Source organism: Emys orbicularis, chromosome 23 (genome assembly GCF_028017835.1).
Source record: "Emys orbicularis isolate rEmyOrb1 chromosome 23, rEmyOrb1.hap1, whole genome shotgun sequence".
NCBI classification, from domain to species: Eukaryota; Metazoa; Chordata; order Testudines; family Emydidae; genus Emys; species Emys orbicularis.
In genome coordinates this window covers 6289603-6308140 of record NC_088705.1, presented here as the reverse complement: position 1 = coordinate 6308140, position 18538 = coordinate 6289603, and the positions used below count along the sequence as shown (strand labels likewise).

The 18538-nt window shown below is 59.9% G+C and overlaps 1 protein-coding gene and 1 pseudogene across 1 annotated transcript in view; one reads left to right on the top strand and one right to left on the bottom strand.

The window, feature by feature from the left end:
* Nucleotides 1-18538, top strand: part of COL16A1 (collagen type XVI alpha 1 chain) — an 84374-nt gene that overhangs the window by 10411 nt on the left and 55425 nt on the right. Inside the window, exons 4-7 of the mRNA XM_065421757.1 lie at nucleotides 9662-9785; nucleotides 10520-10795; nucleotides 11612-11692; nucleotides 12821-12946. Coding sequence (XP_065277829.1) covers nucleotides 9662-9785; nucleotides 10520-10795; nucleotides 11612-11692; nucleotides 12821-12946 — 607 coding nt within the window. The remainder of the gene's footprint in view (nucleotides 1-9661; nucleotides 9786-10519; nucleotides 10796-11611; nucleotides 11693-12820; nucleotides 12947-18538) is intronic.
* Nucleotides 452-686, bottom strand: LOC135893791 (small ribosomal subunit protein eS27-like; annotated as a pseudogene).

Sequence of the window (18538 nt, the reverse complement as noted above, 5' to 3'; positions counted from 1 at the left end):
CAGACACACAGTGCAAAACAGCCCTGCCCTGAAGAGACCAGGCAGAACCTCCCACCCTGTGCTTCTGAGCCTGCTCCCGGGCCGCGCAGTGCGGACTAAGGGAGGGCTTCTATGGGCCATGTGCTGTCCCTGGGGGCCAGGTGAGCCGTCCCGTTTGGACTGGAGCTGCCGGGGCTGCACTGTGGATTCTCCGGCCCGGTGCCCTGCTCTTCCTCCTGCGTGCTGGTGTGTTGTGACTTGCCTCCTCTCACAACCAAGCTCTTTTTTTTTTTTTTTCATTTTATCCAAAATGTATTGACAGTCAGATGGGTGAGGCTACAGGGACAGTATGAAAGTCACGTTCTCCCCTCACATTCTAGAGACGTGTTGGAACCCTTCTGTTCACCTCTTGCCCCTTTATGTTGTTGTGGCTGAATCCCATGCTCTCGAACCGTCTGTGTTTGTCTGTGCAGCCAACTGCGCAGGTAGTCCCACCCATCTCAGACACACTTTCGTTTAGTGCTGCTTTCGTCTGAAGGCGCATCCTTCTGTAAGCCTTGCCCTGCCTTGCCTCCAGTCGGCTGGCACAGCACAGTGGAGCAGCCAACACACAGAACTACAGTCTGAGCACGGCTGAATACAGGTGTGATTTTCTAGCAACCTGGACACTTCACATCCATGAAATAGGAGTTCGGACTCTGGGCCAGACGCTGCTTCTTCTGTTTCCGCTTCTCTTCGGGGGAGGGATGCAGCAGGTCCTTCGCCAGAGGCAATTGATCTGGCAGGCAGCCAGGCCTGGAAATCCCAGGGCTGCCGCTGCTGACTGTCCCTCTCAGGAGCTGAAAGGCACTCTGCGCCTCTCCGGGATAGCTGGGCCGCACCCTCCTCTGCGGGGAGAGAAGCACTGATTCAATTGAGCAGGGGCAGGGGCAGTGCCTGGGGAAGTCACCTGACTTCACTCCTCTCTCTCCCCTGTTGCTGAGGTGGGTAGCTTTCCCTGGAGGTGGATTTGGTGGTGCAGCTGCCAGCTGTCTGTGTTTCTGGTCTCCTTTGCCTGGAAAAACAACTCTGGCAGGCCAACACCCTAGCACCTGCTACAGCCCTCTCCTGCCGTCGTGGTCCAGACCATGGGCAGTCGCCCGGCTGCCACTGTGGTATTTGAGAGCATGACTATACAGTGCTGTCTATTGATAAGAGGTGCGTTCCTCTGCTGTCTTGAATCCTTACTCTGGAATGCTGCGGTGTGTGTTTTGGGATTACCAGGTGTCACTCCATTGTAGTGGGACCATTAATGCAGAGCCCTGCAGTATTATTGCGGGCCCAGAGTGTTATCCAGTGTGATGGCTCCATTACTGGAGAATACGGTCGCTTTGTGAAAACTCGGACGCAGCCTTCGCTGTGGCCTCCCGACCCACTCCCCCAGCGTTGTTCTTTGCGCAGGGTGTTGCTCCGATGAGGGTGAGGGGCTGTGGCTCTAGAATACGGCTGTAGTTTTTTAGCCAGGGTTTCCCAGCTCACTGCCCTTCTCGCTCTAAGCCCCAAGCATTAGAGAGGAGAAAGCAACGTCTGGGTCTCTGAGGCCGGCAAGATGCAGCAGTTGGACTTGCTTCTCCACTCGTTTTGTTTAAAGGGGCAAGGTCAGACTCATTAGACCCCACAAATCACTTCTCTCAGCAGCAGCTCCTCCCTGCAGGTACGAAGGGTCACGCTCCTCGCTGCGCTCTGCTTTCAGCAACTGCTTGGCAAATGACGCTGGGCCGGGACCTTTGCTGGCCCCCCTCACAAATCAGCCACCCCCGTGTGGAGCAGGGAGCTGCTTATTCGGCAATAATCACAACTCCCATGCCTGGAGCCATGCATCTTCTGCCCAGAGCGTCGCCTGGCACCTCGCAGATTACAGATCTCGCAGCTGCCTCTGGGGTGGAGGGGAGCAGCTGGCGGGTTCATAGCACAGGTGGCGAGGGGAAATTCTCGCCAGTAGCCCCAGGGCAAACCCCTGCCCTTATGAAAAGCGTCCTGGGGTCTTTTAGGTCATACAGGGCAGGGAAGGGACCCTGCCCGGCGTTGAGCCTCTGTGTCTGTGGTGATTTCAGACCTGAATCCTGTGGCTGCTGCAGCGCCGAAGGGCGTGTTTGAGAGGGGAGGGGAAATCTCGTCCTTGGGGCCTCCAGCTGCTGCATGGGGGGCCCTGCAGAGCCAGTGAGGAGACCCACCTACCCCAGCACCTCGGGCGGCTGCTGCTTAGCTTCCAGCTTGTGCCTTGGCCGTGCGTCCTGTTACAGAGCTTGGGCTGCCGTCAGTCCAGCACCCAAATCGACTCCCCTCTTCCCTCCCCGTCTAATGGGCTTTTCACCAGCTCCGGCTGCCCTCCCCGATGGTCAGACACGGAGCCCGCCTGCACCATGGCTCCCGCAGCTCCTTCTCCTGCCTGCCGCCCGCAGCCCCGGGGCAGGAGCCCTGATCCGAACCCAGAGAGGGGAAACTGTCACCTCTCCACCAGGATCCTGCCTTTGATCTCCCCCAGACCCCTCCTGGCAGCAGGTGCCCTCCTGCGGCGTGTTAAAGCCCGGCTCTGTGCTGTGAAAAGCAGTGTCGGCAGAGAGCCGGGGCGAGGTTATGATCTCAGAGCCAGGCCCGGCACCCTCCAGGGGCTGGGTGGGATGTTTAGGATCGGGCTGGAGGGCCCCTCTCCAGTGTGGGAGCTTGGAGCTGCAGATCAGCTGGCAGCTGCACCCATGTGCACACCGTGCTGGGGTGGCAGAGCAGGTCTGGCTGCTCACCCGGCACTGGTAGCTGGGTTGGAGGCTCCCCGGGCAGGGGGTGCGTGGCTGTCCCAGGTGCAGGCTGAGTGCGGCGAGGACCGTCTTAATCCTCGAAAGTAAATCATGTGGTGAAGCAATTCAGCTGGGACGCTGGCCAGGGCCTTATGCAATAGCCGCTCTGTGCATGTGTTTTCTATCCCCACCTTGGCAAGCAGCGGGATGGGTCTAGACTGGCGGATTGAAATGCTTAGCAGTGACTAGCCAGGCCGTTCCTTTCAGCAGGGGCTGGCCGCTTGGAGACGGCCCCGCTGGGCCCTCTCCCGTCATCCTGTGTAACCCGGGCTTCTTTCCCAGGTACTCTCCGCTCCCCCACGGCCCGTGTAAACGTGCACGGCGCCAGGGAAGGACCGAGGGTGAGCGTAAGGATCAGGGCTGCAGCATCAGTTGCCCAGTGGGGAGCTCTGGATGGGACGGGCAAAGCTCCTTTCTCAGTGACTGGAAGCTGCCACCGGCTGGGCTAGTCCAGGTGCAGGTGTGCGTGGCGGGAGTCAGGAGCGAGTCCGTCTCCTTCCAGCTGCCCGTCGCCTTAGGAGCAGAGTGGGAAGCTGGGTGCTAGGCCCCGTGCCCCAAAGGGCATGTGGTATAAGCAGCTCCCACGTCCAGCTGGCTCACCCTGTCCCTGACCCAGCTCTAGCAAACTCCAGCTCCCAGTGCAGGGCAGCCCCAGGTTAGAGGGTACCTGGCCCGGTCGTTAGTGCCTCTGCTGGGGACTCGGGAGACCTGGGCTGAATTCCTGGCTTTGCCACTGACTTAGTCGCTTCCAGCCTTTGCTGCTGATTTCTCTCGCACCCCTCCATCCTGGCTCTATAAAGAACCCCACAAGAAAAACCAGTAGGGAAGAGCGGAGGGTCCTGGAGAGACACCAGTAACCACCTGCTCCTGCCCGGGGGAGAGCTTTGGGGTCCTGTCCGCATCCAGCAGGGCTTCCTCACAGCCTCAGCCCTGGCGGAGACTCTGCCCGTCCACAGCGCTAATCCCACTCCCAAGCAGAAGCTGGGGAAAGAGTTGGCACAGCAGAGAGGCAGCCAAGAGCTGCCTGGATCCTGTTGGCGAGGTCAGCATCGCTCGCTCTCGAGTGCGCTGGAGCTCAGCGTTTGGGAGGGGACTTTCTGCTGGGGACGAGCAAACTGGGTCAAGTAAAATAGGAGTTTCCTGCCCTTGAATGTTTCCACCCTTCGCCCCATTCAGGTGCCGGAAGATCAGGACTGTTGTGTTGTCCATGGCTTGTGTTTGCCTGGCTTCCAGCCAGAAGTGGAGGTGCTGGAATGAGAGAGAGGCTAGCTTGTGGAAATGTCTCCGAGTGGGAAGTTCTGCTCCCAGGAGGTCCCAGCCCGGACTCAGGGGATTCAGAGAGCAGCAGCGGCCAGACCTGTGGCTGCTTCTCCAAGCTGAGCCCGGAACCCCTGGGCTTGTCCCCCATCACCTTGCTTGGTTGAGGCACTGGACTGGGGCTCAGGAGACCGGGGTTCTAGTCTGCCTGTGTGACCCTGGGCCGGTCACTTAACCTCTCTGTGCCTCCATTCTGTAAAGTGAGGTCCCACGTCTGCCTTGTCTGTCTTGTGAGCTCTTCAGAGCCGGGACCGTCTCTTACCATGCGTATGAGCAGCGCCTAGCACTGCTACTGTCATGCAAACCACACGGATCCCTGCCCCCCTCAGTCACAACACACGGGATGGTTCCCACGAAATCCTGGGCTCCACGGCCGAGCAGAGAAGCAATGCTCTGTCGTGCAAGGAGGGATTGGATTCTGCCAGGCTGCGGCGGGTCAGTCGAGTTGTAATCGCTTTTAACTGGCCCTCGGGCGAACTGCTCAGGTCTCCTGCTGCAGCTGAGTTTCCTCCTGCCGTGTGCCTTCCCCAGGGCCGTGGAATGGGCCCCAGCACGGAGAGTGGCTGTGTACAATGGGATCCACATGGCGATGAGCAAAACCCGCCTTCTAGGGGTAGACTCAGGGAACTCTGTCTATTTAGCTTCACAAAGGGGAGGTTCAGGGGTGACCAGGTTCCAGTCTGTAAGTCCTGACATGGGGCACAAATATTTGCTGATATGCTCTAGCTAATAATCGAACATGATCTCATGGCCGGGAGCTGAAGCTAGACAAATTCAGACTGGCAGTACGGTGAGAGTACGGAACTGTTGGAACAGCTGACCAAGGCTCGTGGTGGCGTCTGTCACTGGCGATGTTTGTCTCAGGATTGGGTGATCTGAAAGCGCTGCTCTAGGGATTTTGGGGGGGATGTTCTCTGGCCTGGGCTGTACAGGAGGTCTGACTGGAAGATCACAATGGTCCCTTGGAATTTATGAATCTAAAATCAGATCCCCTGTCTGTTTCATCACGTCCTCTTCTCCTGGGTCTACCTGGGCTCCACCATGGTCCCCATCGCCGTCAGATCCAGGATTGCTGGTCAGGGATATCTGACCGTCTTTTTTTCATTGGAAAATGCCGATTTGTTGCGCCCGAAACAGCTAGCAGGAAAGAGGCGGTTTGGATGAACTTTCCTTTTTGAAAAAAATGTGACCTCTCCCACCCCCCACCCAAGTTCTGAAATTGTCAAAACATCCTAGCTGCCTGGTCTCTCTCCAGAGCCATCTGGGGCTGGATGGGACCTTGACTAAGTCACTCTTTAGGCTGGTGGGGTTTGCCTGGAATTCTCCAGCCTGTTAATAGGTGTCAGTCCTGCTGCGAAAGGGTTAAGTAGGTTGTTACTTGGCTTGGCTGTAATGGATGTGGGAGAGGTTTTCTGGAGAGAAAGGACCTAGGGGGTGGGCTGAGCTGTCCTGAGGGAGGAGCACTAGAGGCAGCCCAGCCTGGGGAGAAGGCTGGAGTGGATGTTTCTCTCTGTTAATGAAGCTGAGCCCTGGGAAGGGGGGTAGGTGACTTTCCTGTTTTGGCTGTGAGGTTCCTACCAGCGGATCAGTGATGCTACATGCTAGGCAGCCATGGCCCAGAGGCCCGTGTTGTGTGGAAGACAGAGGTGTTGAGCCCACGTCCTCTGCCTGAGCTGCTGGAGGGTGACTGGCTCACACAGCATTACTGCCATTTCCTCTTTCAGTGGCTGCTTTCAGTCCCCTTGGTTGCCCCTCCTCTCTCTTTTTCCATTCACGCCTTTAGCTGGCTGCTAAAGTGATCGCAGCTGGGGGGGTGGGCCCGGGCCCGCAGTGGCTGTTTGGGGTGGGGGGCGTTGGGTTCGTCTGTATCTCGGGGTGCATGCACCATCGCCAGCCCCTCCTGTAGGTGCTCACTTTCAGGGCTGAGTCATGCAGCAGGTATGCAGTGGGGAAGCAAATGAGGAGCCAGCCAGGACAGGCAGGTAACCTGGAGCTTGTCTCTGTGGTGAGGACGGGAGCAGGCCAGTTAGTTGATGCCTAAGGTGCGATTGCACCATGCCAGAACTGTTAGCGTGTCTCACTCCTAGGGTGGGAAACATCTCCCTTCACCTCAGGCTTTTGTACCCAGCTGAACAGGGATAGGCAAGGGAACCATCTGAACAGGGTTAGCACCTGCCCGGGCTCCTCTCCACAACCCCTTGCGTATCTGCTGCACCCTCTGTAATATGCAGATAGGAATCGTGTCACCCACTGTCAAAATGCAGCCCCCTCTGGGGTGGAACGTGGCAGCAGCTTAGGACAGCCAGTGAAGAATTCTGTGAGCTAAAGTGAAACTGCAGGGGAACTTCAGAAGGCAGAAGGGACTGGCCAGGACTCTGGGGCTAACACCCTCCCACCCCTTGCCAGGTGCTGTGTGTCATGCCCTCTGTTCTCAGCAGGCTGGTTTCACTCACCAGCCCCTCCCCCCTCCCACAGGAGCGGGGCAGGGATCCGTGGTTCGTCTTGCTGCCCTTCACCCAGCTCCTGCAGCGGACTGGATGGCGGAAGGGGGGTTATTCTCATCAGGCAGCGTTTGAGGCGGGCAGCTGGGCCTTGTACCTTTCAATCACATGCCCCCCTAGGAGGGCTGAATGGGGCTGTCTCCTCCCCAGCATGAGCCGACTTTGGCTGCGTTCAGGGTGCTGTTTCTCACCTCTCTGGCCTCCCCAGTGCCCACCCCAAACTGGCACTTTCTGGGCTCTGGGGGGCTCGCTCTGCTCTGGGTGTTGTTCTCCTGATTGAAGTGACACAAAGAGAGACCAGAGGCAATGGCGATGGGCGCTTTTATAAACGTGGGTGACAACCACCTGCCTTTCCCAGCTGCCCAGCGGAGGTGGCTGCATCTTTGTGGTTGGTAACGGGGAGGAGTAAAGGGGAAAATGTTGGGCTGAGGTCAGGCGCCAGTTGCAGAAAGAGGGGTCGTAGGGAGCTCTGAGAGAGGACACTGTGGGGAAGGTGCTGGACTGGGATTCGGGAGATCTGGGGTCAAGTCTCAGCACTGCCACTGACTCCCTCTGTGACCCTGGGCAAGTCCCTCCATCTTTCCGTGGCTCGGCTCCCGATCTGTCAAGTGGGGTTGAGAATCCGTCCTTCGTCGGCCTTGCCTATTGAGGCAGGGACGGTATGTGCAGTGCCCAGTACGATGGGACCTTCCCCTAGGCCTTGCCCCCTGGATAGATGACAGGGACCATCCCATCCACACCTCTGAGAGAGCTATTGGCAGGATCCGCACAGCATGGAAACAGAATAACCTGGGCGAGATCCTTTGTAAATACGTGACTCACTGCCGGGCAATGTTCTTGCGACAGTGGGATAAATTCGGCAGCTGGAACTGACCAGCGCTGGAGTTAATCCGTCCGGTGGAACCTCCACACATAGGCACGCTGTCCGCTCTGACTCTGACAGATGTTGGCAGCTGCTGCAGTGAAAGAGGAAGAGGTTTCGGATTTTGAGCCTCTGCTCTCTTCGCTTTAGTTTTTGTTTGCTTAGGAAAAAGAGGGAACTTCTGGGCCATTTTTCTGTTGTTTTGGTTGGAGCTGGGACAAGGGGAGTGGAAAATGGGAAGTGCCTGGCCTTTTAGCCAGGGAAGGAATCCATGGGAAGGAGTGTGAATTCATTTATCATCCACCCTGGGTCAGGGCTGGTCTGGGTACAATGGGTTTCATCAGCTTTGGGCATTGCTTTAGAATTCGGCTTGAGGCCCTGAGGGTGTGTGTGTGTGCGGGGGGGGGGGAGGGTTGTGCTACTGGGTTGGGCGGTTTGTGGTGGTGTGGATGTTTCAGTGTCTAGGAGTGTGTGTGTTGGGAGATGTTTGGGGGGGGGTTGGATGCATGTGTTGGGGGTGTTTGTGCATCTGTTTGGGTGTGGGGGGGGGTGAGTGTTGGGGTGTCTGGGGGGGTGTCGGGGTATTTGGCTGCCTGTCTGGGAGGAGTGTGTGTGTGTGTGTGTGTGTGTGTGTGTTGGGAGATGTTTGGGGATGTGTGGGATGTATGTGTTGGGGGTGTTTGTGCATCTGTTTGGGAGTGTGTGTGGGGATGAGTGTTGGGGTATCTGGGGGGGTGTCGGGGTATTTGGCTGCCTGTCTGGGAGGAGTGTGTGTTGGGAGATGTTTGGGGATGAGTGTGGGATGTATGTGTTGGGGGTGTTTGTGCATCTGGTGGTGTGTGTGTCAGGGTGTCTGGGAGGAGGGGTGTTCTGGTGCACTGGGAATTGTTGTGTGGTTTTGGCATGCATTAGCCAATGCTGGCCCAGGCTTTGAGGACAGACAGACCCTTCCACGCAATGTGAGGCTGGCTGGCAGGCTGGCTGCCTCTCACTGATCTCCTGTTTCATAAGCGCTGGCACCTCCAGTGCAGCCCAGAGCCCTGACATTTCCCTGCTGGAGACACAAACAGCTCCCGCTCCCCCAGCACGCGGGCGCTTCCTGTTTTGATCTGAACTCTTCTGTTTGCGCTTCGTCCGGCTCTGCGGCCCCTGACACAGACGTAAACAGCAGCCACCAGGCTGCCTTCTCAGGGAGACCTGAGGTTCCCCCTCCTCCGTGCACAGCCTGTTGCCCTGCAGAGGCTGTGTGCACCGTGTGGAGCTGGGTTCGGGCGGGATAGGGTTGGGCATTGCTTCCCTGGCCCCAGGAGTGCAGGGAGCTGTCATGGGATGGAGGAGGCACAGGGGCCTTTATCCCAAGTCTTGGACCAGCTTGGCTTGGCTGTGACTTGACAAGGAGAGATGAGGACAGAGCTGGCACTGCCACCTGCCCTGCCTCTGTTTGAGTCTGCTCCAACTGAGGCCTGTTCCCTTCATGGGGGGCACGAGCCAAGGACCTCTCTGCCCACTGGCAGAGGGCGCAGGGGGGAAAGAGGGTTGCAGGGATCCGTTCGCCATGTGAGGTCTGTGCTGAAAGCCTGCGTCGCACGGGCCAGAGTCCCCAGTGCGAGATGTGCCCGGAGTTGTGTATAACAGTTAGTTATGGTCTCGAGGTCTGGGAATTAAGGCAGGTCACTGGAAGGGGGTGGGCACAACCAGTCAGCTAGGGTGCACTGTTCCTTTGGGAGTGTCCAATGGATCTGGGACTTGGCGCCCCGGAGGGCTCGAGGGTGTCTGTGAGTCTGTCCGTAGCTGCCGAGGGACAGCAGTGCCCGCGGGGGCTGGGAGGGGAGTACCTGTGCTGCCTGTGGCCAGGCGTATCAGGGAGCTGCCCCCGGCAGGTACCAACAGGGGGTGCTCATGCCAAGAGCAGGGGCTAGCGAGATACCCCACAACCCTGGGCACCCCCGGGGATCATCACAGGGGGAAACAACGTGTCTGTCTGTCTCATTTGCACAGAGCCATGTGCATTCACACACACACGGATACCTGTGTCGGGGCCTCACACTCAGACTGTTTCAGTGCTAAAGGAGCAGCCAGCTCCCCAGCGATTCCCTGGGGCCCCCAGGGCTGCGTCTCTACCTCCTCTGATGTCACTTTCCCTCCCCTCTCCCTCCCCCGCCCCCCAGACAGGTGTTCCCCCACGGCTTGCCTGATGAGTTCACCCTGGTGTTCACTTTGCTCCTGAAGAAACAGAGCAGCAAGGAGAACTGGTACCTTTTCCAGGTCACCGACCGTCTGGGCTACCCCCAGGTACCTCTGCCTCCCCTGCTTCCCTTCTCTCCTTTCTCTCTCCTGCTGCCGTGGTTTTCCCCACCACGGTTGCTACACCCCAGGAACAAGAGACCCCTGGAGCAGCCCGACACACAGGGTAGTAAAGCGCCGTGTGGTCCAGGGCCTACTCCAGCCAGGGTGTCCCCTAGGAGCTGCTAACACATGTTGCTGGAAGTCATTGCTGGCTCATAGAGCGCCAGGGTCCCACCAGGCCACTTTAGTCCTGGAGGCTACAGATGAAAGAGGCTCGGGTCACCCCATCCACCCTGCTGCCTCTGGGGCTTCGCCGCTGGCGGATGAAGCCAATTGCCCATGCTCTAGCATTGCTGGGGGTGGGGTGCACGCCCCCTCTGCCACCCGCGGCAGCCTCCTGCTGCTGCTGTCGGCCTCCACGGCATCCTTGGAGGCTTCCGACACCCTGCTGGTGCCAGAAGACGTGCCCCCAAGGAGGAGGGATGGCCCTGCCCCCATTGCCCCAGGCGAGGGCGGGGTTAGCGGAGCTGATAGCAGTGGGGGAGTGAGGGCTGCCCAGACCCCTCATTGGCAGGACAGGTCTCGCCAAACCCAACGGGCAAGGAGCCCCCCTCTGCCTGGAGGCCACAGCGGCTGGCGTTAGCTCGGCCCAGTCCCCACGCCCGCCGGTGCGTCTGTCTGTCTCCTCCCTCCCTCGCCGCTGAAAGCGTACTAAGCCAGAGCGTCTCCTTTGTGCCTAGCTCTCCCTGGGGGTCAACGGCCAAGAGCGGAGCCTGGAGTTCCAGGCCCGGGCCCAGGAGAAGGACTTTGTGAGCAGCGTCTTCACCGGGAAGGGGGTTTCCTCCCTCTTTGACCAGAAGTGGCACAAGGTGGCCCTGAGCGTCCAGCGCCGGCTGGTGTCCGTCCACGTGGACTGCAGCTACATCTCCTCCAAGCCCCTGGAGCCCCGGCGGGGCGTGGCGAGCGAGGGCAACACCTTCATCGGCCTGGATGCCGTACGCGGCACGCCTGTCCCGGTGAGCCGCCCCGGGCCTCTCTGTGCACACACCCGCCATGTGGCGCTCGCAGACCCGGGCCCGTTCGCAGCGGGGGCACCGTTTGCCTTCTTCAGCATGGGGAGGGAGGGAGGTGCTGAGAGCTGGCCCAGCGGCTGAAGAGCCCGGGGGGGGAATTCTGGGTCACGGGCACCTGGCAGGTGGGTGGAGCTGCCACCTGACATTGCTCAGCAGCGACCTCTCCTGGTCAGTTGAGGACTAGCATCGAGGACTGAATGGGACCGGTTGCCCAGGTGTGTGTGTGTGTGTGTTATAAAGGCTCCCGCCTTGAGGGGCTGGTGGGACAAGCGCGGCTCTAGGAGGGGGCTGGACGAGGAGAGGGCAGGTGGGATCTCTGAGAACTGGCTCAGGGAGGACAGTATTAAGGGTGGGTCAGCATGGCAAGGGAGGGGCGGAGTGGCAGAGGGAGAGGGAAAGCCTCTGTGTGAGTGTGTGTCTGTGTGCACATGTGTGTGTGCGCACGGGCAGGCGAGGCCACCTCTGCCCCTTCCTTGCTCCTCCCTGAGCCAGTGCTCAGGGAAAACTCAGACTCCTCCTTCGCTGGTGGCAGGAGCCCCTGGGGGCTGGGCCGTGCTGGCCGAGAAGACGGACTCCAGAGCCTGTCCTACCCCCACTCTCTGTATAGACCACGGGGCTAGGTTCGCTGCACCTTCAAGGTGATTCTTTCCCAAGCCCCTGGGGGCCTGGTGCCGTGCTAACTGGCTGGCCTCCCCTGCAGGGTCAGGGTGCCCCTTTGTGTTCTGACTGTGTCTGCCTGTCTGCCTCCCCCCGCTGCAGTTTGACATCCAGCAGGCCCACATCTACTGCGACCCGGAGATGGTGATGCAGGAAGGCTGCTGCGAGATCTCGGCCGGCGGGGTGAGTTATGCATGTGCTCTCCGCAGTGGTGCGGGGGGGTTAACGCAGTGGTGCGGGGGGGTTAATCCAGCTCCTGGAGCCGGCGGGTCTCTGTTCACGCCCTCGGGGCTCGCGGAGCCCATGCGCTGTCCATCCGGGTACGTCGCCGGCCCCCGTCGCCGTGTGTCTGGATTCCATCCTCGCATCACCCTGTGGGATTCTGCCCATTGTACAGGTGGGAACAGAGGCACAGAGAAACTCCGTGACTTGCCCGGGGTCCCAAGCCCGTCCTTCTACCCTAGAAATGCTGAAGCTGCTCAGGGAGGCCGGCTCCTCGAGTGCCCACCAACCAGCTCCACCCAGCTGATCCATGGAGCAGGGACAGGGCCACCTCACTCGCCTTCTGGCCCCATTATTGCTCCTGGCCATAAGGGGGATGGCTGTTGGGGGGACCTGCCCCAGGATGCATAGACAGGATCTTGGGGATTTGCTCTGCTCCTCTGCCGCCTGACCCTGTCCACACACAGCGGGGCAGGCCCCTTGCTAATATCCCTCTCCCCCGCCCCAGCAACCAGGCCATGTTCTCCAGAGCTGCCTACCTAGGGCCGGGTTGGCTGGACCTCCTGGGGCTGTGCAGGGTGGGGAGAGCAGAGCCTCTGGGAGCAGATTGAGGCGCTCCGCTGGCCTCTGTGCCAGTGACAGTCACAAACGCAGCAAACAGCCTGGTTAATGTCGAGGATCAGACGTCGCCTCCTCAGGGACCCAGCGAGGGTGAAACCCAGCAGGGCTCCAAACCCCTGTGCTGCGGGGAAAGGGCCATAGCCGGCCGGGCCCAGGAAACCCCCCCAGGTGCCTATGGGGGAATTGCCACAAAAGATGCAGCACAGGAGAGGGCATCCATTGGCCGGACATCGGCTGTCAGACTAGGTGGACCGTGGGTTTGATCGGCCAGTGGCACCAAGATCTGGAGGGGGGCAGAGCCGGCAGGTGGCCTGAATCGGCCGCGCTGCCAGAAATGCACTGAACACTTTGTCTGGTGCTAGCCGGGAGCTGGGGCTGTGCCTGTGACTGTCTTCAGCTCCCCGCCTCGGAGGGATGGTGTCTGCCCAGGCCCTGGGGTGTAACCAGCCCCTGCTTTCCTTCGAGCAGTGCCTTTCCGAAGCCTCTAAAACCCGGCGGCAGGCAGAGGGCACGCAGACCAGCAACCTGATTGAGATCAACCCACAGACGGAGGGAAAGGTGTACACCCGCTGCTTCTGCCTGGAGGAGACTCAGGTGAGAGACCAGGGGCATTGCCAAGGGGGGCACATCCTGGACAGGACAGGTCAAAGCCCCAGCATGCCTGATCCTCTCTGCCGAGGAGGAAGCTAGGAGGCAGAGGCGCTGGGCGCTGGTAGCCAGCTAGACAAGAGTGTGCTACACCCCATGGCAGCAGGGAAAGCCAGTGCTGCTTGGGGCAGCCGGTGTAGAGCAGGCAGGTAGTGGGAGGTGATGGTCCCTCTCTCTGGGGTGCCCCTACCTGGAATATTGCATTGATTTCTGGGCACTGTAGGGTGACGATATTTCCCAAAGGGAAAATGGGACATCACGTGGGGCTGGCCCCAACCCCCCTCCCCGCACGTGGCTGGACCAAGCTGCTCGCCTGAGCCCTACCCCCCCGTCCCTGCGTAGGGCTGGTGTCACAGCTTGCTCAAGCCCTGCCTGCCCCCCACCCAAGCCCTGCCTCCCCCACTGCACGAGTGGTATCGCCACTCTCTCCCCCCCCCCCCCCCGCACATTCCTCCGCACCACACTTTTTTGGACAAAAGTGGGCATTTGTCCCGTTTGCTTTTGCCAACTCAAGTTGCAAGAACAAATGGGACAAATGCCCACTTTTGCCAAAAAAAAAAAAAAAGTCAGGACGGCCGGGACAGGACTTAAAAAAGGGACTGCCCCGGCCAAAACAGGACGTGTGGTCACCCTTGGGCACCGGCTGTTGGCCAACTGGACGGAGTTTGGAGAAGAGCCGGGGAAAGGATCAGGGTGCAGGCGGGGCTGATAGGGGTGGGTTGAACTAGCTGCATGAAGTGTGTGAAGCCAGGCTCAGCGGTGACTAAGGATGGTGTGTGTGTAGATGAGATTAGGGAACCGGAGCGGGTGTCTTTGGCTTCTGTTACTGGGGAACGCGAGCGGGTCAAACCGGTTTCTGCCTGCAGGAGACATGGGGACGTGAGCTGAGCGTCCCAAGTAGGGACGTGCTGGGGTTGTGGGGCAGATGCAGACGTTTTAGGGGAGCAAGCAGGGCTGGCCAATTGGGGGTGCACTGGGTGCGGAGGGGCGTGGTCAGTTACCCCCTGCAGTGGAGCCTAGATTTCTTTCTGTGAATCTCTTTGATTTTCTCTCCTTCCTTTCTTCGTCCCCCTATCCCCCTGCCAAATGCAATAATGCTCTTAACAGCTCGATTCTGGCACATAATGCTGTCTGATCCATTATCCCACCGGTTTCCATCCTCCCTCTAATCCCCCGGAGCACGGCAGGTGCAGCCGGAGAGACCCAGCAGGGTGCGAGTAAAAAGCCTCCGTGAAACAATGCAGCTCTGCTGGTTGCTTTCACGAATGCTGCCCTGATAGACAGTGTGGTGTGCGGGGGCACATGCTCACCGGCCCTGCTACCTCCCCTGCGCTCAAAACATCTCAATGGCAGCTGGACAGGCTCCAAGAAAGGGCCAGTTTCCTTTGTCCTTTGTCACTGTTTGCCCCATCTCTTTCCTGGTCTCCCTTCTGTCTCCTCGACCCTGAAACCCCCCCCCCCTACGCCCTGGCAAGCTGACCCCGGCTGTGTGTCTCTCTCCGCTCTAGAACCTCAGAGATTGTGCCCAGCCATTTATTTTTCATCTTCCCTAGGCCAGCTGGGGGCTGTGAGACCAGGGAGCCCGTGCCTCCCATCCTCCTTTGCAGACAGGCCTGCCTGGGTCTCTGGGCCTTTAAACATGACCAGCTGGGACCGGGCGTGTGGCAAAGCAGCTCTGCCTCCCCACGCTAGAGGGTCCTCCCCTGACCTGGAGGGTGGAGATCCGTCCTTCCTGCCCTGTAGCATTCACTGTGTCATTAGGGGACATGAGTCTGCCCAGCCCCAGCTGGCCCCGAGTCCCTCTGCACTTGTAGAGGTTGAGGCAGAAGTGGCATTAAGCAATGGGCCCATTTGGGGGCCAGTGCAGCCCCCTCAGTGTCAATTAGAGCCACCTCAGGGCTGCTCTAACTCGTTCTCTGGGCCTAGGAAGTGGAAACTAGCTGTAGAGCAGTGTGCTGCAGACCCTGGTGCTCCCTAGCCTGGCCTCACCTGCTCCCTTCCATCACAGCCCCCCAACACGCTCCCTCTGCCAGCCAGCTCTAGACAGGCTCGAGGGACCCTCCCGTGCTGCAGGGTGTTCTGAGGGTCTTTCTCAGGGCCACATGCCAGAGCGGCACAAAAAGGCCTCGGTGTAATGAAGAATCGGGCCCAGGATCTTGGTTTGCTAAGAGCTCCCAGCCTCCTGCTGCTCCGAGCCTTGCCAGGGACATGGCAGAGAGAAACGAGGGATGGTTTCGAGGTTGAAATCAAGGGGAGCATCGCAAGATTGGGGCTGATGTAAACCACAGCACGGACTAAAGTTTTCCCTGGTCCAGCAGTAGAAGGGGGGAGATGGGACAGGCCCAGCGGCTTGGGCGGGTTGGGCTCCTCCAGTGTTCTCGCATCTACGAAAGGGGTCTGGCTCGGATTAGGGGCCTTTTGATGTACGTCACTTCTCAGTAGGAGCCGTCGGCAGAAACAAATGTGTTTCTAAACCTAAATTGGTAGCAAATGTGTCGGGAACATTGGCAGGCGGGGGACGTGCCCTTGGCGCTCACCGTCCTGGCCTCCTGACCCACTTACGGAGCTGCAGCCACGGTGCCAATAGAAAATCTGACCTTGTCAGTGGAGCTGTAATCATCTCAGCCCCTCCCAGCAGGAGGCGCTGTAGGGCGCGAGGCTGGAGCCTTGGCCGTGAATGGAGCCCCACGCTGCTCCGGTCCCAGCCTCTCCCAGCAGGGGGCGCTGTGGTGCGCGAGGCTGGAGCCTTGGCTGTGAATGGAGCCCCACACTGCTCCGGTCCCAGCCTCTCCCAGCAGGGGGCGCTGTGGTGCGCGAGGCTGGAGCCTTGGCTGTGAATGGAGCCCCACACTGCTCCGGTTCCAGCCTCTCCCAGCAGGAGGCGCTGTAGGGCGCGAGGCTGGAGCCTTGGCCGTGAATGGAGCCCCACGCTGCTCCGGTCCCAGCCTCTCCCAGCAGGGGGCGCTGTGGTGCGCGAGGCTGGAGCCTTGGCTGTGAATGGAGCCCCACACTGCTCCGGTCCCAGCCTCTCCCAGCAGGGGGCGCTGTAGGGAGCAGGGCAGGAATCTTGGCTGTGGGGTAACTCACACCTATTCCAGGGAGGGGGTGCTGTAGGGAGCAGGGCAGGAATCTTGGCTGTGGGGTAACTCACACCTATTCCAGGGAGGAGGTGCTGTAGGGAGCAGGGCAGGAGCACTGGCTGTGTGAGGAGCTCAGAGCTACTCCATTCCCAGCGTCTCCCAGCAGGGGTCAGTGGAGGAAACAGGGGTAAGAGTACTGGGGTGGGGAGTCACCTTATTTCTTTGTATTGCAGTAGCACTAGGGGCCCTCCCCACGGCCCAGCCCCCGTGGCGCCAGGCGCTGCGCAAAAACAGAACAAAGAGACAGTCCCTGCCAAGGGCAATAGGAAACTGCACTGTAGCCGCCCTGTAAGATGGGTGCAGAGCCCAGCTCACCCAGCAGCGTGAGCTCTGGCCCCAGGGGCATGTGGCCAGCCACAGGGTCCGTATCCTTCCCTGGCACCAGCGCTGTACGGCGTGGGCTGGGGAGCAGACGCTCACGGGGCTTGAAGCACTCAGAACCCACGCAGGAGCCTTTTGTGTAGGTCACTGTGTAACACCACCAGACCCCCCTTGTCAGCGGGTGGGATTGAACCAGGGACCTCTGGAGTTTAGTGCATGAGCCTCTATCGCATGAGCTAAAGCTTGGGTTTAGCTAAGGCTGTAGAGCAGACTCATGTAACTCTCTCTAAGGGGTCTCGGTGCCACTAGATGGGCCAGAACACCCCACCCCGCCGGTGTGCGGGTTACAACTGTGCTGCAGGAGTTCGCTCCGGTTGCCTGCTCTCTAACCGGGTGCTTTTCCTGTCCTTGCCCCGGCCCAGCTCTGCTGCTGGTTTGCCTGGATCTGAGTGCAGCACACCTGCCCTGCCCCCCGCCTCGCCTTGGGAAGGGAGAAGCAGGCCTGGTCCCTCCTTGTTCCACCCAGAATCCGGAGCGGCACCCGTGCAAGGCAGTGTCGGAGGGAGTTAGGACTGGGTGCTGCTTGGAGTTGGGATGGCTCAGCGCTGCAGAGACTGAAAATGAAAACAAAATGAGACCCCCGGGTCCCAGCCTTGCCCCCCACCATCACCCCATCACACTGGTATGGGCTGGGAGTCAGAGGGATGAATAGGCCACAGCTGACGTGCTTTGTGGAAGGGTGTGTGCGCGTTGCAGGGGAAATTCCCCCTGTTCGAACCTGAAACCCCAGCAGTGCTGGAGGAAGGACATCGTCCTGGGTGGACCAATGGTCTGATCCAGCACTGCGACTCCTGCAAGTCTAACGGGCCAAATCCCCAGCTGGTGCAAAGCGGCGTAGCTTCCTTGCAGTCCCTGGAGCTGGGCTGGTTTACACCAGGTGAGGGGCCGGCCCTGAGTTTCAGCCCATGCGTCAGTATGTGGGTCAGGAACAAACCTGTCCCTGAACCTGGAGCCTCCCGCAGTCCCTTGAATCGCCTCTGAGTGCCAGTCTGTCCATGGCTCTGCTAGGGTCACAGGCCACGGCTCCCAGCCGCCTCCGATGCTCCCCGGGTCTGGGAAGGCGCCCTGCCCCACCCGTTAGGTGGAGGAAGGACGGAGGTCGGTGTCTGACTTGCTGCTTTTTGTAACGCTGGCTTCAAGGCCTGACCTACTGAGACAGCTGGCACATGGTATTTCCCCCCCATAACCCAGCTCAGGGAAGTAATTATGGAATTAGCGCCAGGAGGCTGAGCAGACGGGCGAGCAGCAGGGAGGATATGCAAATGGACAAGTCTGGGCCTGGGAACGCTCCCAGACAGGGCACCTCCGTCCCACGGCTGAGCGGCACGCAGTGCAGGGAGCGCTAGGCCCTGGCTGGGTCGCTGCCAACAAGGGTTGAACCTGAGAACTCTGGGCCTTAAAGCACGAGCCCCTGTTGCATGAGCTTAAAGGGCGCCGTGTTGCTAGCCACGGCTGGAGCAGGCTCCTGGGAACGAAGGTCTGGACGGGGCCTTGAAAAGTCCCCTGTGCTGAGGGAGGACCAACCTCCATGTGTGGCCCTGCCTCCACTGGGGGGCGCCAGAGTGCCACATACACCTGCTCTGGGTGGGAGCAGGTGTTGTGGGGTGGAGATTTGGCTATAGGGCATGAATCCCTGAGCCCGGAGCATTTGGGTGTGAAGCAGGAATGGGCACAGAGTGGGGAAAAGGGCTGGAGGAGTGCCTGGCCCGTTCAGGTATGGGGCATATTGCACCCCTCAGCCGTTAATTCCCTGACACAGAACCCATTGCGGCCTGCTGTGGGCTCTGAAATACAAATGGCCCGAGCAGTAAATTCCAGCCACGCCGTCCCTATCGCTTCAGACACGCCTCTCCCCGCGCCGGGGCCTCCCTGACGATCCGCAGACGGCACCCACGCTCCCGCTGAGCAGAACACAGCCGCATTGATTCACCCCCCGAAAACCCCGCATCACATTTTCCACCGGCCAGACGAGTTAGCAGCGAGGGGGCCACCAGGTTCGGGGAGGGTGACGAGGGAA